We start from the raw sequence: 26,454 nt of genomic DNA on the forward strand, positions 1-26,454 counted from the left end.
AGCTAGTTGTGAGTTTCGGGGATAGTGACGAGAGTATCAAAGATACCAAAATAACGGATGTAATTCTCAACGATATATTTATTTCATCCTGCGAGACGTACTGGCCAAATTTCGCAGGTAAACAAGTCCGCAAGTCAACGAATGTATGTCTTTTATTTGTGGATATAGTATTACTGAATGAAGCAACTAGTCGCAAATGGTCCACTCGAGTCCATTTAGCAAGGACTGGGTACTCAAAATGTGTTGGATGAATACAATATTATCTTTCTAAACCAATCATTCCCTAAGCCTTTAAATCCGAATATCACGATGTTTGTTGGGGGGTCAACCCATAAATTCAAATCTCATCGCTCGCTTAACAGTGTAACCTTAGAGAACGGAATGAGTATTTACCTACTGATTTAAGAATACGTTCTTCACGGAAATTTCGAATACTCAAGAGCAATATACTCCAGAATTTACAGCGCATGTTTTGGTTTATATATACCCAACCGCCACGAGCGTCAGGTCTTATGGAAGTCAAAAGTTAAGAATTAATTCAGCTTCCCACCGGGAAATGGCGTGTGCGTTCTCAACTCGAGTTATTCTGCTAAATGTTCTAGTCATAATGAAAAAGGAAAAACGGTATCAATTTGGTCAGAACCACTTGACTATTTGATAAGCCATTCAATAGCCATCTTTCTTCTGCGGCACGTTGTAGTTGTGGCGTCAGACATGCCATTACCAGCACTTGGCCGACATGCACGTATCAAACTCACCAATCACGTATGGTAAAGAAAAGCAGCCTCTATATTTCGTACGACCATCTTGACCAAACATATAATTTTACACACAACCTTCATCGCAAGGCTGGCGAAGCAGAAGAATAGCATCCCGAAAGGTCACCGTGGCCAGCGAAGCGCCACACCAGGAAGATATGAAAGATGATGAGGGGAAATCGCTTCGTCTTTTTCACGATCACCCTTCAAAAGTATCATCGCAATACATTGAAAGGTAACTTGCAAAATGTCGTTGGCTAGCTTGATTCTCAAAGTCCTATCACTAGCCAGTATCGGCGTGATCTTTCAATACATCTGGTCATATCTTTCATCTCCAATCAAAAACATACCCGGTCCATTCGCTGCTAAATTCACAAATCTATGGCGATTGATCGATACTTTGGGAGGCAGAGCACAGCTAACGCAACAATTGCTTCATCGAAAGTATGGACAAGCAGTGAGAGTTGGTCCTGACATCGTCAGTTTGAGCGATCCTGAACTCATTCGCAAAGTTTACGATAGTAGAGGGTCGTTTTTGAAGGTAATATGCTTCCCAGGAAACCAGAACTTTGCTGACGCGCTGAAGACTCAATTTTACGAGCTGAACGACACAAAAGTCGGAAACAATCTAGTCAAAAACGTATTCAGCACGAGAAATAATGCCGATCACACGAGGAGACGTACGATTTTGGCCCCATTTTACAAGATGTCTCATCTCATTCAATCCGAGACATTGGTGGACGAAGTAATAACTTTTTTCTTCGAAAAGCTCGACGAAAAGTTCGTTGTGGGCTGAGAAACATGTAAAATGGACGAGTGGCTATTGTTCTTTGCTTGGGACGTTGTCGGTCAGTTGACTTTTGGTAAACCGATGGGTTTCATGGATCATGGCAAAGATCATCATGGTGGTCTACTTTCGATTGCAGAGAAGTCGCTTGATTACTTTGCCGTCGCCGGTCAGATTCCTCAGCTCGACCATTGGTTCAATAAAATTCCAGTAAGTTGATATTTCCGATGGTGTTTTTCAACCTAACATGACCTATAGATCATTAAAATTGGACCTCAAACGTTCGACATAGCAGCCGGTTTCTGTGCTCAACAATCCATCGCAAGACAGCAAGCTACCGGTGCTAAATCCGAAGAATCAAGAAAAAATGACATGCTAGACGACTTCCTCCGCATCAAAATCACTGATCCAGAGCAAGTGGACGATATGGGAGTAGTTGGCGCCCTATTGGTAAATATTCTCGCAGGCGCAGATACTACCACCACCTTGATGCGTGGAGTTGTCTACTACGTCCTAAAGAATCCATGCGTCCTACAAAAACTGCAAAAAGAGCTCGACAGTGCTGGATTGACAATTCCTGTGGCTTATTCAAAATCCTCTAAATTACCATATCTCGAAGCAGTAATCCGCGAAAGTTGTCGAATGAACCCAGGCGTGGCTCTCATTCTCGAACGAACAGTCCCAGAAGGTGGCCTAGAACTTTCGGACGGCACGATAATTCCGCCTGGAATTAAGGTTGGTATGAACTCGTGGGTGATCCATCAAGACAAAAATGTTTACGGGCAAGACGCGGCGGTTTTCAGACCTGAACGATGGCTGTGTGAGGATGGAGAACCGACGGATGTGTATGAGGAACGTTTGGCGAGCATGAAGAGACATGATCTGACATTTGGCGCTGGGAAGAGAGCTTGTCTTGGTAAATCCATGGCCTTGTTAGAGACTTACAAGTTGATTGCTAGTTTGTTTCTCAAGTATGAGGTATGATTCTTGACTGGTGTCACAAGCGTATTGTACTGACATGAATGGGCAGATGACTTTCGTTGACCCTAAAAAGGAATGGAAAGTTCAAAACTCTTGGTTCATCAGACAGACAGGTATTGATATCAGAATGCGACACAGAAAATAAGGAAGCAAGCATTTAATGAATTTGGAACCCCTCTCACGGAGAAGAATTGCCACGAACCTTCTTGTTCAATGGTCTAGCGGAATTCAATGTATTGATGGAACATATTTATTGAAGTAAAGAATATACAAATATTTTCCATTCAAAAACGGATCAGAACAATTGAAGATGGTTACTAGTTATCATGTCATATATCTTTCCCATTTGAGAGCTGTAAAGATCGCAAACAAATGAAATTGACTGTTGCAGTTGTGTAAGTCTGTGCCAGGATTGTTCGAAAATCCACAAGGATATTCGGGATCTGAGCAATGCTTGTCTGTCAATTTGAGCTTCTGAATTTTGTTAGTATCATCCAATACATAGAAGTCGCGAGAATGATGACTTACGTATTATCGCCGCCTGAATTGCCTCAGCCACTGCAAAATTTGCGGCCTTTTTAGGATGGAAAACAGAATACTTCTCCCAATCGCTAGGCAGAAATTTCCCGAGAAGACTTGATATCAACTCGCCTGGCTCATTACTCTCCACCTCGGGCTTCTCGTCACCAACAACGTCGTCCACCTGCGCGATCATATCTCCGCAATCCGCTTCTTGTACGATCTTGTCTTGAGGTGTTCCCTCATCCTCTTCCTTGAAATCTGGAGGCATGAACCAGTGCGCTTTTTCTTCGAGCTCCGTGTTGATATCGTTGAACCAAATGGTATCATCTTGTGGATCTGATCCTTTCGGGTTTGCACTCTTTTCCGGCTCACAGAACCGATGTCCCTGATATAAAGCATCCACGTCGATGAATGAAACCCCCTTGACCATAAGCCTTGCCACAATGTCGGACTCAATACGTCGATTAACCTCCTCTACTCCTTTATTCATCTCTCTTCTGGTTTCCAGAGTCATCTTCAATTTCCTTCCAAACGCGTTGTCGAGGAAATAGGTTTCGTCGCAGGCATCTCCTTCAACTGCATCTGGTGCGAAAAATCGTGGATATCCTGTGATGATTAATTTACCCCCTTTGGTTAAGTGATTCGTAGCCAGCAAGTCAACCTTGGTGAGAAAACTATTCCAGAATGTCGTATTTTGTATCGCGTTCGTAGAGTCAGCCAATTTTTGATTACAGACTTGTTCATAGTATTCTGGGTCATTCAATCCGTATGGAAATACACATGCGCTCTAAGACAGAAACTCGATTAGCATTACTTCCTAGAGATGAAGTGAGTTCACATACTATCACATCGCCAAATAGAAAATCATTCCCGCTGATGGAAAGAGTGATCAAATCCACTTTTTTACTCTTCAAATCCTTGACCTGCGCATCAAGTTGATGCAACCTGTCTCCTGCACAAGAATAGAAGTCCTCCCATTCTCCTTTGAGATTGCCAGCAGACCCATTACTCAGTAGACCTAACGATTTGGCTAACACAAAAGGATAGGCGCCATTTGTACGAGCGCAAGGGTTATCGCGTCCATCCGCTGACCCTCTGGTGAAATTTCCTGCTCCAATTCCCGCAGAATAACTATCGCCCAGTGCAGCGTACGATTTTGGTGCACCTCGACGATCAACGGTGAGTGCGGATGCAAGGCTGGTTAATGCGACGATAAAAATGAAAAAGTGAGCGTGCATTATTAAAACATATAGAAAGAGCGTACAAAAGAAAGCGACAACAGTTCAAAGGAAATAATTCGCAAAGGACGAATTCGAAACAAAACAGTTCTGGGTACGAAATATTCTTCAAGAGGAAATCGTTTTCGATGATCTTAAGGAGTATATAATTGAGATGTGCCTCGCTTCGGTTTAGTGATGAATCCGTCATCCTCATTCCTGATTCGCAGTCAGGTGTGGTCTAGAGATCATGTTCCCTCGCTTAACACGTCAAAATGGTGGTAGGATTCCACCAAATAAGATTTGTGACTGCGGGTGTCATGAGTTGAGCCTCAAGACTATCGTGGGTAATCGTACTCATAAATATGTCCTTTATGTTGAGAATTTTGTGTTGTGTGATATATCTTACGCAAAAGTAAGATCATCGATCGCGGGACAAGAAAAACGTCCACGATATTCTGCATGCACCGCAGATTCGAAAGAACAACTCGAAATCGCGACATATAATGTATGTTGTCCCACCCTCGACTTGAAATTTCAATGACATGCTTCTCAGGGATGGTTGTGTCGCGGTCCTTTGTATTCTTTCGTTTGAGAATTGAAGAGATGTGTCAGTAACATTTCAGCACTCCTTGAAATCTCGATAAATCGGACATTGCATATATTCCTCAATTTAGTAGCAATCAGGGCTGAGAGTTGATAATAGGCGTAAATATCCCGCATAGAGCTTCATTTTCGGTAGCAATTCTGCTAATGATCCCATTGGAAAATCCTGAAGATACTTTTCGAGTTCCATCTCAATCGAGTGTTTGTTGGGATGATCTTCTGTTCCCGCCCAAGCAAGCATAAGACACAAGAGCATATAGCTCGCTCCTAAAGGCCTGAACTTCTCTGCTCCTTCGCAAAGACTTAATATCTCTTTGACAAAGTGTTCTGCTTGTAGAGGAAGATCGCTATTGTCGGGTTCAATTGCGTAGGCCACAAAATTTATTACCAGACTGACGGATAATCCAAGAGCATAACTGCGTTGATAGTGGGCATCCATTATTCGACCATAAGGTGTTGACACAGTCCCCGCTGCAATCGTCTTTTGCATTTCCACTTTTCGACTGTGAAACTCTTCCAGTACATCCATCATGTTTTGGTAATTAGTCCTCGTTTCTTCAAGCAAGTCTGGATCATTATTTCCACCATTGAGCATCTTCTTTTTTCGTTCACGAATGACTGGAAGCTGAGCGAGACAACACATCATCTTACCCTCTGGAGTGGATCCGTCAAGGTCATTAACGACAATTGTGTCCCATTCTCGGCGGCTGAATTGAATTTTGTCACTCAAGACTCCCATAAATAACTGTATATCAATCAGCGAGGTAATAATTTGAATTGACATTTCCTACCACTGGCCCACGTAGTGAAAGCAGTAATTTGGCCTCAAAGTCATCGGCAGGGTTGTAATATCGGCGAGCTCTCAGTATCTGAGCTGCACCTTCAACATGACCCATGTAAGCCGCACCCCTCACGCCGATAAAGGACTGATTTGTTAGTAGTGTCGGGAATTTTGGCGGGGTTCCGTACCTGGCAAAGCAACAGTAACATGACGGCGCAAAGAGTCTCGGACGCGCAGGCCTTGACGGGATCATTTAGTACATTTTTGAGGGTTCGCAGTGCACGACTGTATTCAGTGAGTGCTTTTACGGAAGTTTTCCTTCCCAAAACAATATCCAAATGAGCCGCCGTAAGTGCAGACACAGAAGTATCTAGTGCATCGTTGTAACCCAGGCGCTTGGGGACCTCTTGAAGATACAAACCATTTGACCAGATGAGATTATACTTTAATTCTGTCTTGAATGTTTGGACGAGGGAGGCAGTCAACACAGTCAGGCGGTTGGTTGGTAGACATGATAATCTCGCAGCAGTGATGGCATCAATAACTGTTTTGGGGGTTTGTTCGCTTGTTTCATTGACAGTCAATTCCATGCCTTTAGTGATATTGCTTGTAGGAGAGCTTTTCGTGGAGCTTTTCGTATGTCGGGTGAATTGCGTCCCTTTAAACTCAAATCTTTGCTTTCCCGACCCAATACAAGTCAAAAGTAGACGAATACATCGGGAACAAGAGGGCTGCTCTTGACTGCACTTGGAAGACTTTAGTGAGTTTATAATCGAGCTATTCGTGTAGGTATGGTACCTTTTTCTTGACTTTACGACAATTCTCGCACCCCCTTCCGGAAGGAACTCCAGGCATGACAAATGGCTAAAGATTGCCTACAAATTGACATATATGATTGTCGATCGGGGTTTCAGAACACGCTAATACAGAGCCTATGAGTATGAGGAATGTTTATTCTGAAAGTGAAAGTTGTAAAATGAATGCTACGTCCTCCTCAATCTAGCTCTCATTAATTTGAATTAAACCAATCATGACGAGGCTTAGATCCGGTTGTGGACCCGATGTGTCTAACCGTAAGGGGTGATACGCAGCGCTCGCTTAGCATCCTCCCCCCTCAACGTCAGCTGCCAGCTGCGGATCACGACTACGATCCTCCTAAGAGACCAATTACAACCCAGTAGACAGGTCCATTTGGTAAATCTCTCAACAAGGCAGCTGTCGATTTATTTGCCCTATCTATTCTCCAATGTTACCAACCACCCATCAGTTTGTTTTGCTGTGCCTCAATTGCGCATACCGGCGTCATTGATCTGCCTTTCTGCGAAACCGCAACGAATGGCTGTGTAAGAATAACAGTAATTGATTGAGAACAGACTCCACTGATCTGACGTTTTGTGATCGTACCTCTAGGCGTTGTTCAGCCGCATTACCACGAGCAAATGTCGCTTACTTACCATTTTTGGTGTTATCCAGCGCTCCCAGTAAGTGCTAGGCTGATACGGCATCCAAACAATCGCTCTACTTATTGAAAAACTCTTATATATATCTGGTGTCGTGATCGAGGTACCATTGTAATATTCACCCATTCTGTGTCGGAAGGAGCAACTCACATGATTCCAGACAACCTTCATCTCTGAACACGACATTTTGAATCTCGAAAAGCATCATCAGGCTACCGCAAGAAGATGAGTTCGGATCAACCAATTCCCACATACTATCCCTACAATCCTAGTCATGTCCTTCCTATTGTCTTTGCTGTCCTCATTGGAGGCTCACTAGCACCACACATCTGGCAGAACTTGTCAGTTTGAATCCCTCATCTCAAGGAATAACCACTAATAAGCGTGTCCAGTCGCTACCACTACTGGCGAGTAACATTTTTCATGTTCTGGGGTGGTCTCGTCTACATGACCGGCTGGATCCTCCGCTGTCTATCCTCCTACCACCCAGGCAACAAAAATCTCTACCTCGCCCAAACCGTCTTCGTCTTGGCTGGCCCACCAATTTATTCCGCCGCCGAATACAACATTCTCGGAAGACTCATGCGCTATGTACCGATGCACGCTGCTATCAATCCTACACGGATTGTCATATTCTTCGTCTATGTTGGCGCAGCAGTGGAAGGCCTCACCGTCGCTGGAGCTGCACGGATGGGTGCTGCGGGTGAGAACCAGGCTTTGCTGAAAAGCGGTGCGGTTCTTGTTGCTATCGGAACCACTATGCAAGCTGCTGTGGAGCTGGTATTTGTGGCTATGATAGCACAACTTCACTATCGATGTGTGAAATCGAATATGAACATACGAAATGTACGCAACGTGTGCATCATGCTTTACGGTACTTCAACCTTAGTGTTACTTCGTTGTATATTCCGCGGTATCGAGAAATTTGCAACAGCAGATATTGTTAAGACTGGGACTTGTGGTGCGCTCTGTCGAACGGTCATACTCAAGGAATGGTACCTTTACGTCTTTGAAGCAGCTCCCATGGTCGTCTACACTTATTGGCTTAATTTTATACATCCTGCTATGTTCTTGCCTCGAAAATCGACATATTATCTTGGTAAGGACTTGGTAATTAGGAATGGACCTGGATGGGTGGATGGTAGAGCTTCTTGGGTTACATTCTTTGATCCGTGCGACATCAGAGGCACCGCAGATAAGTTCTGGTTACGACCAGATGAGTGGCCCGTTGTTTCTACTGGTGATGTGGAACCCAAGAGCCATTCAAATGCCTGAAATGTAGATGATGTTTATATTACAGGACAATAAAGATGGGTGGAGAAATTGCCATGTATGATTATAGATTGCTAGTTTTAATATCTTGCTTTCCACTCTGACTACTCAAAATCGTAAATTCAGGTCGCTGAGAGTTTCCGACTGTACATGTGAGCTAGTAATTATCAACCGTGCTCCTTTTGTGAGACAATTGCAACGTCAGAAGAATTGAGAATGAATCATATATACAAATTTGCAACAAAGTTCAAATTCCTAAACCAACTTTCTCGCAAACTATGCTTCAAATCCCCAGAAATGCCAACTGAATATACAAATGGTCTGAACCCCAAACCTGAGGAAGTCTACTCTCAGAGTACCCGTAAGTCATGAAATAAGCTCAATACAACACCAATTTCTCCGATCTCTTTGGGCTCTACGTCCCACAAGATCCAGCAACCGCCTTCCCAACCACAACACCCAGACCACTCGCAGCCGCACTCGCGCCGCCCGTAGCAACAGCCGAAGCAGCACTAAAAGCCGCAGTCAACAACGCCGAAATACTCTTCTCCGCAAAGCAAGACTTGGAAGATGTGTGCTTGATCGCAATAATAACCGTATCCCTATCATCCCAATCCAACACCGATTGCGCCGCCGTTTGCACCCTCACTGTAATCTGCTTCGGGAACGGCACCGTGTGTTGACAAGTCCCCTCAACTTGATTACGTCCCACCGGCCAGGCCTTGCAACCGCTTTCCTTTTGTTTGCTCCAGAGAATGGGCATGAGTTCTTTGGTAAGCATGTCTGCAACTTGGTTGATGCGGTCTTCTTCGTAGTAAGGATCGCCTGCACGTTCTTTGCGGTCGACGGAGAAGGTCATTTGGGTTCCCGATCGGTCGTTACCGATTTTGTACTCGTGCGCGTCGTCGATGTTATTCTTCTCGTGGTCTTTGAGCTGGTTGAGGAGTGTGGCGAGAGTGTGTTGGGTTTCCAAGCCAGGGATGCCTTCAGGGGTTTCTTTGCTTGTGAATTCGACGTTGGCGACTGTATCACTGATATCGTAGACTGTGCGGCGGATGATACGCTCGTTTCGGGTGCAGTAATAATTTGCGTAGCATTTGTTGTACATCTTTCCGCTGTAGAGTTCCTGCTTCCAATTTGCGTTTGGGTTGGAATAACATCTCATCCTGGCACCACCTAGATCTGCAAAGCCGGTGACATTGGTGACGGAGTCTCCTTTTTCTGCAAGACCCCAGGTTGTGAATTTGAGACCGTTGAGTTCGCCGTGGATAGGTTTCTCCTGTGTACCATCCTTCCAATCAATCCGTCTACTTTTGTCGCCAGGGCCAACAGGGTAATCTTCGTCATCTGGTTTGCCGTTGTTCAAATGCTTTGCGTAGTCTTTATAGTAGAATAGCTTGTCGCTGTTGCTGTTTCCAGATGCATCGTTGCCGGTTACATAGATCGTGCAGCTTACGAGGAAGACAGCTTCGTCGCGGTTGTCTTCGATCCTGTTTTCTCCCCTGGAAATTATTTCTGGAATGACAGCTGCCAATGCTAGGGGAGATAGAGCGAGGGAGAGGATGGAAAAGCGACTGAAATGCATTTTAAAAATTATGAAAGATTTTATCAAGGAGATCTAATGAATGAAGGTCTTGCTCCGAGATGTTATGCGAAAGAAATATGTGATTGAAACTAAGAAAGATGCAATGATGATGAGATAGAACTAACACTGGACTTCTCTTAGTATATATATCGAAGTAATCAAATTCTAAGAAGACTTTGTTAGACATTGACGAACCAATCATTGGATCGAACAGTATCCTCACCGGCATTTACTGCAAATGGCGAAGAAATTGCATGACACCGATGAAAATTGACGGCCGAATCCGTGAACAACGTCGAGATACCAATTACAGCCATAATCCAGTACTCCGCCATGTCACAAACTCGACAATGAAGCTATTCGGCGAATATGAACGGGGCCGGGCACCTCGCCTACCCAGCCCTATGTATCGCATTCTTGAAAACCCCTGAATCTTAGGTAACTCATGTCGAACAAGTGTTCAATTGGTAGATGTTGTTGAAATTAAACGTTCCAATCGACTCTCAGCTCTTGGCAAACGCCTCAAGCATGGGATATCAAACGGGCCTTCTGTGTTTGCTGGAAAGTTGCTCGAACTCTTGGCGATGTATGTTTGCTGCGCCACAAGTATTGTACTCAACCGAAATTCTGTCCAATCGACTTCGGGCCGGTCAGAGGTATATGTACGGTATAATCAGGTGCATCGGTACCTCCGTCAATCTCCACATCAACCGAGAGGAAGAATCAGAGGTCGCCGTTGTTGCGATATGGCAGCTGAGGTCGTTTGAGCCACTTGATGCTGACTGTACTGACATGTCGAAACGCGAGAAGCGAGTTGTGTAGCGGTGAACTGGGCGACGCTCGATACCAGCACGGCGGATTTATGGCGTTTGAATGTCAATCAGAAGGTTTCTAGGATGCTTATTGAGTATGAAGGTGACTTCGAAGGTTGATTTGGAAATATGTTCCCCACGTGAGTCTTCTCATAGCGAGAACAGTCACGTGCTTCAGCCAGCATCAACGTCAGAAGAATCCTTCATCATCGTTCGAATCATCAGTTGGTAGTCATTGATACGTCAAGTACGTGGTGCTACTGAATTCCTAGCGCAGACAAAGCAGAAAAGATTTTCTTAATCGTTGGGACAGGTAGGAAATATGTGGATTAGATACCTCTCACCGTTCGATGCATCAGGTTCTTATGCAACTGCCCTAAGTCCTTCCATCGTGTGCTTTTAAAACTGTTGTCCTATTCATGAAGTTCTCTTTAAAGTAAATCATGGGGATGGGTTTTGGGTACACTCGAAGGATGTCACTGCCCCAGATTTCGTGGCACCTTGAGAGAAATAAGAGCAGTAACTAGATGCAGTGATCATAGTTGCTCTTCTGAGCGACTGGTAATGATTTGTTGCAGAAGGATAGAGAGGTAGAAGGTAGCAGCCCTGCCTGCAAGGCTAGCAACAGAATATAAAGTAAGCAAAGTCGAATGTTCTTCCGGCAGCCTGGTAAGTAGTCATGCACGATAGAATCTTGGCATTGTGTCTGCCCAAATCTAGACTTTATGAATTGAACGAGACATGGAAATATTTCATTCGCACGAGATATGGCCATCGCTAGACGACCTAGAAAAGAGCTGCCCGTTACACTCATACTCGCTTTTCCAAGGCAGAAACAGTGACGATTTGCATGAATCTGCGCATGGAAAGCCAACGCCGATAATGTTGTACCGAGAGATAGTAAGACAACAGCCAAACCATTGATTCTTGAAAATGATTCGCGGCATTGGAACCGAATTTCAGTTTTCATTGGACGCTTGAAAGGAGCAATAGATTGGCTTTTGTGGCGCTACCGTTCCTGGCAGTAAGGCTTCAAAAACGCAACTTGATTCGCACCGATCTGCGGGGAAAATGCTTCGTTGATTGATTTTGTGAAGGGGCTGAGAGAAGTCATATGTACGTTTCCAAGTCGCTGTTAACATGATACGCACGTGTTGGTAAATGAACAAGAGAAAGGCACAAGTATAAGTGTTGGGCTGTCCACTCCGAGAAATTTCTCAATCATCGTGAAAGATCTAGGAAAAAGCATCGGCAAGGTCAAAATGAAGGGAATATCGCTAGACAAACCGGGCGGCGAGTACTCACTTATCGAAACAATCGAAAAACCTGTTCCAGGGAAAAAACAAGTGCTCGTCAAATCTCTTGTGACGGGGTTGAATCCAGTGTAAGTCTTACTCTTGGAAACTACATTCTTGCCAATAGACCCAAGACTAACATTTGACAGAGAAGGATTCCAATACCAAGGTTTGTTGGTGGACTCATGGCCCATCGTTGTCGGCTGTGACGCATCAGGAACAGTGGTAGAAGTCGGAGATGAAGTGACCAAATTTAAGAAAGGAGATGGTGCATTTTCTTGCAGCAGACTTGGTGCCCCGGGTCGTGGCACATTTCAAGAATACGTGGGTATTGATGGGAACCCCCAGAGACGAGCGGCTGACGAGAAAAGTTGCTCCTGGACGAAGCACTTGCATTCAAGAGACCAGCCAATGTAATCCCCGAGGAAGCGGCAACGATTGGTGTCGGATTGTTGGTGAGTTGTTGGAGTCACTTTCTAGGATTTCCGCTGATATATGAACACGAAGACAGCATCTCTAGCATTCTTTAGTGGACTTAAGATACCCTTTGAGCCGAGAGAGGTAAATAGCAGTGTCGAGTGGGTACTCATCCTCGGAGCTGCTGGAGCTGTCGGACAATTTGCCATCCAGGTAGAGTAACCACTGGCGTCCTCGTGATGGAAATAGCCTAACAAATACAGCTTGCGAAACTATGTGGCTACAAGGTTTTAGCATTTTGCTCTCCGCAGAACAATGAAGTAAGAATAGCAACGTCTAGATGATTGCTCCGCACTAACGGAGTTCATAGCTCATCAAGAAGCTGGGCGCTGACTCGGTTCTAAGCCACAAGGATCCACCAGAGGAGCAACTCAAAGGTGTAGAGTCAATTACCAAAAGCAACTTCTCTCGTATTTTCGACGCGAGTGCCATGGCAGGCGAATTCTCTATGCAAGCACTGGCCGAATTGGGAGAAAAGAACAAACCGAAATATTTCGCAACAACCAATGATTGGTAATATAAGTGTCGTGATTACTCAAGCTTGTTAGCTAACAGTCAGAATAGGGCGCCAGTCACACCAAGAGAAGGCATTGATGTGTACATAGTAGAGTTGGGTGAGATAGGAAAGTCCGGAAATACCAACACTGAAAGTGTGAATGGTGATATCGAGAGCTTTATTCCGAAATTAGAAACATTGATTGCTAGTGGCGCTATCAAGCCGATGGGATATGAACAAGTTGGAGATGTTGGAGTTGAAGAAGTGTTGAAAGGATTGGATGCTTTCAAGACTCGTAAGAGCGACGGAAAGAAGCTGATTGTGAAGCTTGCTACTGAGTAGGCGACGATCAGAATGAATGATAGCGAACATAGCGATAGCCTCAATTGAACATCTACATGAAGCAGTCTTGATTGATTCATCCCTCGATACTCCCGTCAGAGTAGTAGTCGAACGATTTAGGAACCGGTGCTTCGGTTTTGGAACTGCTGCCAATATCCACCAGAAATGGGTTTTGCGTAATGGAATCACCAGTTGGATTCGTCATTGGCACTGACGTTCCTGGTACTACGGAGCCTGGTAGAATATGCCTGACATTTCTTGTCATGAAAGCAGCCCATTCCCACGGTCGGTCTCTGTCTCCTGGCAGGGAGTTGAAATATTCCCAACCCATAACTCCACCAAAACCCGGATATCTGTTCTTCAAAGTGATTAACACTTCTTGCAAGATCTCAAACGGAACCCAGCCACTGCCATTGCCTGGATTTGTAACCATTCCAATAACAATCTTCTCTGAAGCGTATCCTCTGGAGACTATAAAGTCGAAGCCGTCTGTCTTGCTCAAATCACCCCAGCCACAGTAGAATTGAGTATTGTACCATGCGATATCTCTACCCCTCATGACCTCCAACGCCTCGTAGTTAAAACCACTCAGATTATGCCTTGGGTTGTCCGACATCAGTGCTGGAGCCACGGGTGCCAGTGTGATGATAAATTCGGGTCCAAAATCGCTCTTTAATCGATCAATCAATCGTATGATACCCGCGAGAGTCATCGGTTCTTCCACGTCCAAATCCAACCCATCGAGCCCTCTTTCTCGCACAAGATCCCGCAGTGGGCAATAGTATAATTCGAATGTAGACTCATCCAGGTCAAGTCTTGTGAAGGATCCTTTGCCGGCACCCCCGAGCATTCCCAGAACCTTGATTCCAGAAGCTTGGAGTACCCGAAGTTCTGCCCATGTTGTAACATATCTTGGGTCACTTGGTGCGTGATCATTCTGCGAGCATTCAGTTTCAAGCTGGAGGAAGGGACCAGATGCTCACGAACCAGGGTTATGTTGCCTGGAGGATCGTTCAGATGGATTGCGGCGACATTGACATGCGTGACCGATATGTTGGGTTGTGTTATGATGGGAAGAATTGAGCATGGTGTGCCATCTGGATTATGTTGAGTTTGATAGTATATGACAATTCGAGGAGTGTGTTGTGGTGGAATTGGAGCCATTTGAGTTGAATGACGATTGTGTGTAAGGCTGGCTGGATGCAATGAAGCTTGGGAGTCGGTTGATGCGGGCCGTTGGATGGGCACGTCGGGGACCACTAGCGTTGCAACGGGCCGCGGCTTTCGCCCTAAACAAATCTTGAACACTGACTGCGCATCGAATCCATCAACAACGACCTGGAGCAAAATACATCAGCATTGCAAATCACCACCAAAACACATTACCAACCGAGGTACCGATTCATTCGGCATGAACGAGAGTTTTTCAACGCGAGGGATTGCAGTCCTTGAGATAAGACGATTTGTACAGAAGAGGTAGGTGCTTGCTACCAACTCTCGCCTGGGTTTCAGGCCACCATAGCCACCATCTCACCAATCGACGGCGAACAGCGAGAATCAGAAGCGACGATATCCCTGATGATTTTAATGGCAGCAGCTATTATTGATTTTGACCACGAGACAATGAGACGCATCATTCGGCTGACCGAGACGTCCGGGAAGTTCTCAGAAGACGTCAGCCGCGGCTTTATTCCAACAGGATCAATTAGCATTGCGGTCATATTATCAACTAGATTTACAGGCCAAGAACATATATTGATGGAATCCCTCAATTCATTTGTTTCTCGATCCTGTGGGTTTTCTTCAAATCTTTCTCCTTTCGTTTCAATGCTGTTTCATGTTTAATATTTCTTGCAATCATGATTGTCTTATTCAAAATCTTCTTTCTTGCAATTCCATATTTTATTTCACCTTCAGAAGCCAAAGCTACGCCGCCGGCGCCGTTCAAATTCATTTTTCCAACTCCGGGAGAGGTATATACGTTCAGTGATGGAGATCAGGTTATAGTCGAATGGAAACCACGACTTGCGGTTACAACGGTGCACTTGAATTGCACATCTAGTGAGCTTAATGAGGATGGAATATCGTCAAGTAAGTACCTTGAGTTGTGTTACTGCCAGAGCTGACTTGTGCAGTGTCCCGGGTGGAGTTTGACGGTGTTACCTCTGGGGTAGATTACTCGCCCAAAATGATTGAAGAGGAAGGGTAAGAATGGGCAGAGATCTTCAATTTGTGCGTCGCTGATGTTTCCAAAGTGATAGGGTCTGCGTATTCTGTGCTGGGCCTGATCCGTCAAAGACATGCAGTGGAGGTAAGTCAAACGGCAATGTAGTTACCTTCGACTAACATTTGCAGCGTTTTCGGTGACAGAAGCGGAATCGAATACATTTCACAACGTATGGACTTCGAAGGGTGTGTCGCTCAGTGCGCCGAGTGGGGATGAAGACCACGAAAGTCCTGCGCCGATGAAATATTTACCATCAGTTACAGAGGACGACGCGGAATCAACCTCATCATCGCCCACGCCCATTCCCCAAAGCTCGAGCTTCCCAAACTATTTACCTCCAAGTGATATTGTGGAGGATAGACCTTTCGATGGAGATTCTGCGACGAAATATTTACCATCATTTACAGATAGCGACCTCGAATCAACTTCATCGACACCTGTGGACTCCATTTCTCAAATCTCGAGCTTCCAAACCGATTTACCTTCAAGCGATATTGTGGAGGATCGACCTTTCGATGAAGAGTCCGCGCCCATGAAATACCCACCATCAGTTATAGAAAGTCCTAGTAACTCCTCCGCCTCACCAAAACTTACCGCTCCTCTCCCTGATGATTCGAGTCTTCCAAGCGAGATATCTCCCGGCGATGTACCTACAAGCGATGTAACTCCAAGCGATGATGGTGTGGATGAAATGATTCCGACACTCCCTTATCTGAATTCCGGTACGCTAAATTCGTCAGCACCAACTGCAACGATCGCTTTTCAACCACACACGAGTCTTCCTCCCTATATATCCGGAAATGCAACAAATACAACAAATTCGATAAATGCAGTTGGAACGGTCGGAGTTGTAATTGGGTCGGGGTCATCGACTATTACAGCGCAGCTCCAGGGGTGGAATACGACATCGACCGCTACTAGTAGCGTAGTCACAACGACAATTCCAATACCTTCGGATCGAATTCCTACAGCGTCTCTAGTTGCGCCACCAGCAAGTACTGTTTCTGTTTCTGCAGTGGGAAGCTCTTGGTCGTTCAATGTTGACTTTGCCTTACTTGGACTGTTGGCTGTTGGAGCTGTGTTTGTTACTCTTTGATGAGTTCTTGTTTTGCGCAGTTATATATGATTGATGAGAAATGACCTGATTACTTGTTAATTTACATTAGAAGGAGACCTTATGATACCCAACTCGGGTGTAGAAGTTTTATGGATTGAGTGTAATGCAATGCTGGAAATAATTATAATATATTTGTCGCCTTTTTTTCCTTCAACCATTGCAGAGCGTTGGTTCCCGCATGTGGGCTGGATCTGGTCCAATCGTATAATTGACGTCAAGAAGATTCTATATTCTACACGTAGACGAGATCATTCTATTGTTTCCCCGTTTACTTATCATTTGAATCGTTATGTGGTGGAGCTTCCAAGTTTTGTCGGCTATTGTATAGACTAGTATTGTCATCACAATATCTACCATGAACCAACTTCTTCGCGCAATACCAAGTAATCATCTGCATCAACCAACAGCCACCCGCTTCAATGTAAGCCATCCCGCACAATACGAAGCAATTGGCACTGACAACGGCAGATTGCCTCTACCGCTACGGCCCGCGTGTGAAAATCTGGGGTAACGCCAACAAACTCCAACACCTCGGGATGTAACCTCGTTGTTGGAACAACTCACCTCTGACCGCTCGGCGACCACCAACACAATTATCTGCATCGTCTTCAACCGCCACCACACAATTGGCCATTGACACCTGGCAGTTGCACGCACATCCACACGATTCCAAGGATTGGGTCGAGTCGGTACCCCGTCCAGGAAAGTCGTCCGCTCTGAAGGTCACGCAATTCAACCGGGATAATAACCCGTTGGTTACGTCCGGGCTCGTCTCACCACGATCCAATTCCTTTTTATCTCAGATGTTGCTTCTTCCTGTGCAGAGGTGGCGTCTTTTCTTCTCTTGAATCATGTCGCACAGTACCAGCACGAGGGATGACGAGCACATGGAGGTGTCGTCGCAAGAAACAAAGAATCAATCGGAAGAGCGTGGGGAGAAGGTAGATGGGGATGTGGTGGGGGAATTGGCGGTGGAGGGAGCGGCACGCACCTATGAGGATGATATCGTGGTTTGGGACGACAATGATATGGAGAATCCGTATAATTGGAGTGCGGGGAAGAGATGGAGGGTGAGTATTGTTCAATTGATTATTGACAGTACTGACGGTCAATTAGATTACGATGTGCTTGTCGGGATTGACATTTGTGGTGACATTTGCGAGCAGCGTTTTCAGTACAGCTTTGGTACCGACAGAACGTGAATTCGACATTTCGCAAGAGGTCGCAACTCTGGGTACTAGTTTATACGTATTGGTAAGTAATTGGTCGAGATTAATGGCTCAATTGACATTTATAGGGCTGGGCAATTGGACCGACTCTCTGGGGACCATTTTCAGAACTCTACGGCAGAACAATTCCACTATTCACCGGCTATGCTCTCTTTACCATCTTCAACATTCCTGTCGCCGTTGCGCAGAATACGGAAACTGTAATGCTAGGTCGTTTCTTCCAGGGAATTAATTCGTGTGCACCGCTAGCTGTGACAGGAGGAGCGCTAGCAGATATATGGGGTCCAGTCGAGAGAGGTCTGGCGGTGATGGTATTTTCTGTGTGTTGCTTTATCGGACCTCTACTTTCCCCAGTTGTCGGAGGGTTTATAATCATGGACGATAGACTGGGTTGGAGATGGGTCGAGTGGAGTAGGTATTTTGTGTCACTTCGGAATTTTACTGACTTCTGCAGTAACCTTTATTCTCGCCATCTTCTTCGGAATCCTGGGATTTATCGGAATACCGGAGACTTATGCTGCCACACTTCTGCAGAGAAGAGCCAAGAAATTGAGACATGAAACCAAGAATTGGGCTTTACGTGCCAAGGTATGTGATGCTTGTGGATTCGCGAATTTGCTGACGTTTGTAGATTGACGAATCGGAGGTTACCTTTAAGGATGTCTTGACTAGATATTTGCTTAGACCGATAAGTAGGTATGCCGTTTGAGGTGTTGCTGTTCTAATGTTCGTAGATATGATGGTTCAAGAGCCGATTCTCCTCCTTCTTTCTATCTACATGTCGCTGGTCTGGGGTGTAAGTGTTCATCCAGTTTACTTGCTTGGCTAATAATCCAGTTACTCTACCTTTTCCTGACATCGATCCCGTATTCCTTCCAACTGGAACGTCACTGGTCGCCTGGAGTCGGTGCGCTTCCGTTCCTGTCCATGACCCTCGGTGTCTTTGTCGGCGCGATTGTCATCATTCTCGACGTCAAACTCCGGTTCCAACCTCTCTTCGCGCGGTCGCCTGAATTGATCACACCAGAGACTAGACTTCCGACAATGATTATTGGTTCTTTCATTCTGCCTATTGGATTGTTTTGGTTTGCGTGGACGAGCAGTCCGAATCTGAATCCAGCACCACAGATAATCAGTGGCGTCGTGACCGGTTGTGGGATCCTCATGATTTTCTTACAAGGACTGAATTACATCGTCGACGTCTACCGCCTGAATGCGAACAGCGGCATTGCAGCCAACACAATGTAAGTGTTCTATCTGTTTCTCTTCATCGCTAACATATCAGGCTCCGCAACGTCTTCGGCGCCGCCTTTCCCCTCTTCGGTTTCCAGCTCTACGACCGTCTCGGCGTCCCCTGGGCTACCTCCTTGCTTGCTTTCCTCGCCGTTGCGTTTATACCCGGACCGTTGCTGTTTTATGTTTATGGGAGCAGGATTAGAGCGAAGAGCAAGTTCTCGTTTAAGGCATGATGATTGATCTTAAGGGAGTTGAGGGCGTTTGGGAGAGTTTGGTAGATATAGATTAAAGGTATAGATAAATATCGAGCTTAATGAATTGCCACATGTTCTTATATCTCGGGCTGTTCTCACCTGAATACACAGTGGAAGTAAGTATCGTTGTTTCTCGCATGTACCTTATGTTCAATTCAACTCCCTCAGGCCCGCTTTTGCGACTCTTCTCGAGCTGAAATGGTGTGCGTAGTCATGACACTACGACTGCAGCGGGACCATTATCAGTCAATCACCACGAACACAGTCGCTGACCCGAAAAGTATAGGCCACAGAAGCAATGCTTTTTACTACATATATCAGAAAGTATCCGGAAATCCAGTTGGGGTTTGTAGTTGTTTGATACAGGTTGTGAAAAAGACCTTGCGTTGAGATTTCGGCTTTACGGATTTCTACACGTTGGCGTTAGTTTTTATTCAAAATATATGCAAAAAGAAAAATGTATATCTAGACAGTTCAACTGATTCGGGTCTGACTGGAGACTTTCTAGCCACAGATTGCTATGAGCGTACGGATGCAGGTTGGTCATTTTTCTAGTCGCAGAAGGGAATCAATCGGGAGTCCTTTGATGAAAGTTGAATGTCGATGGACGCCACATGCAAACTTAGTACGATGAGAGTTGTGCGTGGGCGAGACAAACAGGCGCTTGAGACCATTGTTGAAGAACTATTTGACGCTGTCGGTATGAAGATTTCGCTACGTTGAGTGATAGTGTCGACACCTACCTTGGAAATCTCCCACGTGAGTTCGATCTATCAAAACAAACTGATGTGCATTCTCCCTCACTTCAATTTCATCACCACAAATACACATATCAAGCTATCAAAATGAACAATTCAAATTCAAACACCAGATCTAATATGCCACGCGTGCGATATCAGTTTATTTCCCAGCTACCAGAAATGTTGGCACGCGCGGGATCCAACAGGGAAATGAGATTTCCGGCAGATCAACTTGAGATTTTGCAATCTCTCAACCAAGCACTATCGTTCTTTTCAATATTCCCAACCATGCGGCAGAGATGGGTTGCGGAAAAGGCTGTCTGGGAGATCTATTGTGATCTTATGTCTTTATCTTGTTGTAAACATCTCGCTAACAACTTTTCAAGGCACTGGCAACATCAAACCTTTCGAAGAAGTCTGGATACCAGCAGACCTTGCCAACAACCAGATCAATTCTTCTCTGTCATTGACCGGACACGTGTCCGGAGTTGCAGCATCGGATCAAAACACTTGCTCTGAGGATTCCGAAATCGAAACCGACGATTCATTCTCTGACTGTCTTGACATGCCATCGCCAGATTCATCGGACAGCCAGAGCACCATCGCATCAAACGCATGGGATTTCCGTGACTGGCAGGTAGAACCACGATTTCGCTATCGGAGTCCTGTTCTTGAAGGATGGGTAGGACATCTCTATCTCGAACCAACATACACCGATCAACTTCCTTCGCCTTTGTGGGATGATGGTTCCCGTTCTGACGTGGGAGATTTGCCAGATCCAGAGATTCCCAGCCTGAGATCAATTAGATCAAACAAGGGAGTCATGCAATCTTTCGATGCCCCTAACCTGCGATTAATACCATCAATGCTGATCGAACAAGTAATGACTTGGTCACTCCTGATCAATTAGTTGATAACCGTATCTCTCTCGATCAAACAACTGTCGGTCTATTCACTCCTGACCTTGGTCCAGACTCATCGAACGAGAACTTCCGATTCCATGGTCTTTACGACGATGATTCGGTTTCGACGGTATCCGAGCCAGATATGGACAGCTTGAGGGATGGGGAAGAGGATGTTTGAACAAACTATATTCTTTTGTAATGTCTTTTGTAATTTATTGTTCTGTATTTATAGCTTGATGCTATCTGTCTCAGATGACGACATTACCGTCTTGATGACGAGAACACCGTCTTGATGATGAGAATACCGTCTTGATGACGAGATTACTGTCTAGATGACGGGGATGCTGTCTAGATGACAAGGCTTGTTTAAATGCCAGTAGTGGTTAATCCATAACGTGAAACCCACGGCTGGGTGTCTAGGCTCGATGCCTTGCGGGTGTAGAAGATGTAAGATCCTTTTGTAAATATAAATATATACATGAGTTCTCTTCTCTCTCACCCAAACTGAGTTGTCTTTCCTGACGTCACATAGTCTAGTCAGTACAATAGGCCAACACTCTTAACATACAGTAAGTCTACACTATTCTTAGACTAGAACATAATTTTTGATTTACTTACACATTGCCATCAACGAACTTTGCTTCGAAAACAGGAAAGTGACGAGCTTACGTTTCATTTGCAAAGGCGGGCAAGAATTAGAAATAGTTTCATGCGTTCCTTCGAATAAAGTTAGGCTAGCCCTGCTTCTTAGTGAGGTGTCATGTTGGAAATTCAAGTACACTGTTTGTTTACCTTCCCTCAAATTCTTGAATTTGGGTAGGCAATTTTTCTGGAAGTTGGCTGCTTTTGATAGAGGTCTTGATATAGCCAGCTTGACGCAACCAGCTTGACATCCAACACTCGTCGATATTGCAACGCTACGTACCTAAGTAAACAGTGCAGATTGCCATGGTTACTAACCGTCGTCGCTGTTGTCTCGCTTAATGGCCGCACAATTTCACCTTTGCAAAATTTACTTCTCCCTTCGCGAAACAACAACCGTCATCACAATCACACAATCATCACACAATCACCACACCCATCACATCAAAATGGCGCACCAACTTCCACCACTTCCACCTCAGTTGACCCTCGCCCAATGGGCCACACGATCAAACAACTATCAACCTCAACTACAGGTCATTCGCGACCTTGTAGTTCGAGCGATCAATCCGCCAAATCTCGAACCTTGGGTCGGGTTGGTTGAGGATTGAGAATATGGGGCGGGTATTGTCAGGCTTGGTGGTGTTTGGGTTTGGCGGCAGGTTGGTATGAAGTGATCAAAAGTTGAATATGCTCGATGCATAAGGGCGATTACCATTTAGCACAGGTTGCTTTTCGGTTTCGGACTCGATGTCCCTACTTGGCCTAATGGCCTTTTGACTTATCGTCTTTTAGTTGGACTAGATGTCCTCATTTGGCCTGATGTCCTTTAGACTTCATCGTCTTTTTATCTGGGCTAATGTCCTTTTTATCTAGACTAATGTCCTTTTTATCTAGACTAATGTCCTTTTTATCTGGACTAATGTCCTTATTCTGGGATGATGTCCTTATTCTTGGGCTGATGCCTTTCTTATTAGGCTGATGTCTTTCTTATCGGAACTAATGTCCTCAGTTACATGTCGCTTGTGGCAAGATTGCCTGTCAAGCGAAAGTAGGGCAACAAGACTTTTGCTCCAATGTAGTTAGCCATATCAAAGAAATTGCGATATTACAATCCCAATTCTTGTCATGTCGTTGTAATGTGGATTTACTAATTTGACGCCGGCTGAATTTCCAGCCACTAAATTTTCGACTTCTTCTAATTGGCACCCCACTCCGTTTCATGCTTAATTTGACGTCCCAACTCAATTTGAAATTGGATGATCATTTCATTTTGATGAAAAACTTTAATGCTTTACAATGCTCGGGTTTCTGATCGAATGTAAAGTCATATAGCGAAGTCCTACACAAATTTATTTGGGATAAAGTCTGTACACAAACCTTTAATCCGTGACGCATCATGTTCTGATTATATATGCTATTGGTTTTAAATTCGTTAAGCGTCCGGGATCACCCGATGTTGCAATTTTCAACGACCGATGGATAATGATCTGAATTGGACATTTCGTCAGTCTGTTTGAGAAAATCACTAGTTTCGCGATTATCGAGTAGATGAAATAATTGTCTATTTCTTCAAGTGTCGTGAGTAAGTCACACCTCGAGTAGCGCTCTGTTTGAAATTAATTTGGACGAAAAGAAGACATGGGATAGGGCAAGTGTAGGTGTTTATATAGCGGAAAAGGTAAGAAGGTTTACGAAAACATTCTCTTAGTTGTGGCCTAGGAAAAGTCCTAATTTACTGAAAATAGTAGAGGATTTGCGCGTATTTCGTCAACGTGATTGACGAAATATGTAATACTGTGTCAATTGATTAGAAGAAACATGTTTGTCCATCAAGGCCATTTGACCTACTTATTCACATATCCGTCACACACTGCATCCAATCGGAATATATTGGATCTTTCATTCGTCTGAAAGGGTCAGTAGGAGGGCGGGTCACATCCATTGCACAAGCCTTTTAAATAACTCTTACTGACTTGCGCAAAATGCAGCAGAAGCTCCACCCGGATATCTCACTGCGACGGACACAGGATTCCATGCGTAACATTTCTTGGAAAGAATAGAGTCAATGATTTCTGAGTGAATCAAAATGCTACTCTATCTCCACAGAATTATTCCAACAGTAGGCGGTGGAGGGGAAAGAGAAAGCAATTGAAGCGAAGAAGATAGTTGTTACCATTCAGACTGGGCTGACTTTGCTGCTCCCCAGCTTTCCCTTTTCAATCATTTATTGAGCCAAATCTCATGCCAGCTATCCTCTATTTCTTTTTGGTCATCTAGCCTTTCTCTTCTGGAATATACGCCGAGATGTCTGCGGTAATCAGGTAGGAGTGTGAGTAAAAGGAAACCAAGACTACTGGATTGATAGTATTTCTATGATAATGGCTATATTTGTCTCTCTTACAGATTATACGGCCTTGAAGAAGTAGAAAGAGAGCTACAAGCGTATCTTTGCTAGCTTTTTGAAAAGAAAGCGAATTCGGGATCGAGTCAAGTTCAAAAGCTGGGCCAGCAGCCGACTTTTAAAATACCTCCAGTCAATGACGGAAATTATCGAGAATTCAAGCCGAAAATTGATGTACAAAGATCTAGCGGGTAAGGATGAAGAGATTGCGGTACCCCTGAATGAACTACTATATATACTACATGAGAGGAAAATTCCAGAAACCAGGGCTTTGAAGATACCGTCTCCGACTTAGAGGATACACAAATAGGTAGGTCTTGGCACTTCGCCAAACAAAACATCGCGCACCATAATATCCTCAACAACAACAACATTACAACCACAAGATCGACTTTTTTATAATACCATCTCCAAAATGCCTCCCAAGCGAAAGTACCTTGTCATCGATGACTCTGACGATGACACTGACGCCTCAATCGAACTCATTTCAATGGGACACACCCCAATAGATCGACACACCCCAATAGATCAACAAATCCCAATCGGTCAACAATCCTCAAGCATTCAACCACTCTCAAGCACTCGAACATCCACAAGCGGTCGACCATTCTCATTCGGTCGACAGTCCTCAATCGACCAGCACACCTCCGGTCAACAAACCCCAATCGCTCAACCTTCTGCAGCTCAAAACCCAAGTGACAATGGAAGAGGCTACATTTGCAGTCCTCACACCACCCAATTGGAAGCCCAATCAATTCGAAGTACCTCAAGTCCCGAATTGGCGTTTCTGCCCCGCATAAGAGATCTCTATGGCCCAAATGTCTACCCTTCGGATTTCTTGCCATTAGGAGAGGGGCCCTCAAGTGCAGGCGACGGAACAAACATGAGCGAAGCTTACTTTATGCTCTTCGCAACATCATCTCCTGTAAGATGATGTTCAATCGCGAGCCTGAATTGATCTCAATGGCCATTGGATCCGCGCTAAGTGCACGCTATTCAAAATTTGGTCTCAAGAGGTTGCCCGCTCAAGAGATAAAGCAGAAATTCGAAGGCTTGTGTGCGAGAGGATTGGTTGAGGAACAAGATCATTTTGCTTCGTTGCTTGATACAATTGCCGCCCAAATGATGGAAATTCGCATCTTTACTGGACGAAGTGGGGATGCCCAAAAGCGTCTCGGGGTCACGGCTGCAGACCTGAAAGCGGTGGTCAATGGGTGGGACGCGTGGATCAAGAAAGAAAAGCTCAATCTCAAGAGCATTGCAGACTATAGGGCCGAGGCAGTCAAGCGGAAGTCTAAGTGGGTTGACCTTCAATGATAATCAATGAGAAATAAAACTAACAAGGCTAGGGTCCCTGCCAATGAGGCATTGCGAATCAAGGAGACAAGTCTTTTGCGGGACAGAGGAATCAATCTGGATGGGACTCCAGTCGGGGAAGTGGTCGAAGCCCAAGGTGAAGAGGAGGAAGCTCGAATTGAAGGGGAGGATGTCTAAGTGCTAGAGGAGGAAGCTCAAATTGAAGAGGAAGCCCAAATTCAAGAGGAGTAAGCCAAAGTCGAAGATAGAACGGCTCAAGTGGAGGGAGATAAAGCTCAAACTCAAGAGGAGGACGGGTTCACAGATGATTCTGATGACGATGAACTTTGGGCACGCCAGGCAGTGATGATGCTATTGGCTGTGGATGGACATGGAGTTTTCTCAAATGAAATCTGGAATACTCTAGACTTTTTCAATGTCAATAGACTTTTCAGGTGATAGAAGTGGATGAGGTGGTCGAGAGTAGTGCTCAATGGATAGTACCAACATTTTTATTTCCCTAGATTACTTGACTAAATATAGTATGTTGTTTCTTTCAACCGGAGTAAATTTGTGTGTGCTAGAAGAGCAGTCCACAGACCATTGCACTCGAAGAATTTGGATAGTACTTAATATTGCTGGTGAATGTTGGCTGCATTTGAAGACATGCACTATCGTCAAGGGCTGTCCACGCTAGTGGGCCACCAGGAGAGACATCCCAAGCGGAAACATAGCGTGCCAAACCTCGAACACAAAACAAAGACATACTCTAACAAAATACGATTGCGTACGACACTTGCGCCGTTATAGAATCGCCTTACTCTTCAATTTGATTCACCAAACGAGGATATTCTCGAACCGACGCAGAAGACCTTACTTTGGTTTCCAAACTCTGCTTGTTGGACTGCCGCCAAAAGTCAACAAACTGCATGTTCGATGCAATAGACAAAACAAAGTAAAAGAACCAGTCGAGCGCCTACAGCTGAAGAGGCTGGCTTGAAACGCCAATGACT

At 44.9% G+C, this 26,454-nt stretch overlaps 11 protein-coding genes across 11 annotated transcripts; 7 read left to right on the forward strand and 4 right to left on the reverse strand.

Annotated features, from left to right (window-relative positions):
* Positions 1-1,005: 1,005 nt before the first annotated feature.
* On the forward strand, positions 1,006-2,671 carry GLAREA_06536 (Cytochrome P450; the record flags this gene model as incomplete). Its single annotated transcript, XM_008081949.1, has 5 exons — positions 1,006-1,299; positions 1,345-1,503; positions 1,576-1,755; positions 1,804-2,523; positions 2,576-2,671. 5 exons carry the CDS (start codon positions 1,006-1,008, stop codon positions 2,669-2,671), a joined length of 1,449 nt encoding a protein of 482 aa, XP_008080140.1.
* A 150-nt stretch (positions 2,672-2,821) lies between these two features.
* Positions 2,822-4,286, reverse strand: GLAREA_06537 (SGNH hydrolase; the record flags this gene model as incomplete). The annotated part of the gene is made up of 3 exons (XM_008081950.1): positions 2,822-3,000; positions 3,055-3,835; positions 3,891-4,286. The coding sequence occupies 3 exons, from the start codon at positions 4,284-4,286 to the stop codon at positions 2,822-2,824; spliced, it is 1,356 nt and encodes a 451-aa protein (XP_008080141.1).
* A 652-nt stretch (positions 4,287-4,938) lies between these two features.
* Positions 4,939-6,242, reverse strand: GLAREA_06538 (uncharacterized protein; the record flags this gene model as incomplete). The annotated part of the gene is made up of 3 exons (XM_008081951.1): positions 4,939-5,616; positions 5,663-5,797; positions 5,841-6,242. 3 exons carry the CDS (start codon positions 6,240-6,242, stop codon positions 4,939-4,941), a joined length of 1,215 nt encoding a protein of 404 aa, XP_008080142.1.
* A 1,095-nt stretch (positions 6,243-7,337) lies between these two features.
* GLAREA_06539 (uncharacterized protein) lies at positions 7,338-8,387 on the forward strand (the record flags this gene model as incomplete). Its single annotated transcript, XM_008081952.1, has 2 exons — positions 7,338-7,453; positions 7,505-8,387. 2 exons carry the CDS (start codon positions 7,338-7,340, stop codon positions 8,385-8,387), a joined length of 999 nt encoding a protein of 332 aa, XP_008080143.1.
* Positions 8,388-8,799: 412 nt separating this feature from the next.
* Positions 8,800-9,969, reverse strand: GLAREA_06540 (uncharacterized protein; the record flags this gene model as incomplete). The annotated part of the gene is made up of 1 exon (XM_008081953.1): positions 8,800-9,969. The coding sequence occupies one exon, from the start codon at positions 9,967-9,969 to the stop codon at positions 8,800-8,802; it is 1,170 nt and encodes a 389-aa protein (XP_008080144.1).
* Positions 9,970-12,043: 2,074 nt separating this feature from the next.
* On the forward strand, positions 12,044-13,391 carry GLAREA_06541 (GroES-like protein; the record flags this gene model as incomplete). The annotated part of the gene is made up of 7 exons (XM_008081954.1): positions 12,044-12,165; positions 12,226-12,400; positions 12,448-12,531; positions 12,584-12,706; positions 12,757-12,813; positions 12,864-13,066; positions 13,118-13,391. 7 exons carry the CDS (start codon positions 12,044-12,046, stop codon positions 13,389-13,391), a joined length of 1,038 nt encoding a protein of 345 aa, XP_008080145.1.
* A 76-nt stretch (positions 13,392-13,467) lies between these two features.
* On the reverse strand, positions 13,468-14,555 carry GLAREA_06542 ((Trans)glycosidase; the record flags this gene model as incomplete). Its single annotated transcript, XM_008081955.1, has 2 exons — positions 13,468-14,328; positions 14,379-14,555. The coding sequence occupies 2 exons, from the start codon at positions 14,553-14,555 to the stop codon at positions 13,468-13,470; spliced, it is 1,038 nt and encodes a 345-aa protein (XP_008080146.1).
* Positions 14,556-15,250: 695 nt separating this feature from the next.
* GLAREA_06543 (uncharacterized protein) lies at positions 15,251-16,714 on the forward strand (the record flags this gene model as incomplete). The annotated part of the gene is made up of 4 exons (XM_008081956.1): positions 15,251-15,482; positions 15,527-15,596; positions 15,653-15,702; positions 15,747-16,714. 4 exons carry the CDS (start codon positions 15,251-15,253, stop codon positions 16,712-16,714), a joined length of 1,320 nt encoding a protein of 439 aa, XP_008080147.1.
* Positions 16,715-17,586: 872 nt separating this feature from the next.
* GLAREA_06544 (MFS general substrate transporter) lies at positions 17,587-19,433 on the forward strand (the record flags this gene model as incomplete). Its single annotated transcript, XM_008081957.1, has 8 exons — positions 17,587-17,805; positions 17,852-17,989; positions 18,033-18,375; positions 18,419-18,552; positions 18,596-18,656; positions 18,699-18,760; positions 18,802-19,208; positions 19,250-19,433. 8 exons carry the CDS (start codon positions 17,587-17,589, stop codon positions 19,431-19,433), a joined length of 1,548 nt encoding a protein of 515 aa, XP_008080148.1.
* A 1,049-nt stretch (positions 19,434-20,482) lies between these two features.
* Positions 20,483-21,277, forward strand: GLAREA_06545 (uncharacterized protein; the record flags this gene model as incomplete). The annotated part of the gene is made up of 3 exons (XM_008081958.1): positions 20,483-20,528; positions 20,581-20,929; positions 21,076-21,277. 3 exons carry the CDS (start codon positions 20,483-20,485, stop codon positions 21,275-21,277), a joined length of 597 nt encoding a protein of 198 aa, XP_008080149.1.
* A 3,283-nt stretch (positions 21,278-24,560) lies between these two features.
* On the forward strand, positions 24,561-25,639 carry GLAREA_06546 (uncharacterized protein; the record flags this gene model as incomplete). The annotated part of the gene is made up of 3 exons (XM_008081959.1): positions 24,561-25,070; positions 25,160-25,443; positions 25,495-25,639. 3 exons carry the CDS (start codon positions 24,561-24,563, stop codon positions 25,637-25,639), a joined length of 939 nt encoding a protein of 312 aa, XP_008080150.1.
* Between the last annotated feature and the right edge of the window lie 815 nt (positions 25,640-26,454).

The sequence above is a fragment of the Glarea lozoyensis genome (assembly GCF_000409485.1).
Source record: "Glarea lozoyensis ATCC 20868 chromosome Unknown GLAREA15, whole genome shotgun sequence".
Taxonomy (NCBI): Eukaryota; Fungi; Ascomycota; class Leotiomycetes; order Helotiales; family Helotiaceae; genus Glarea; species Glarea lozoyensis.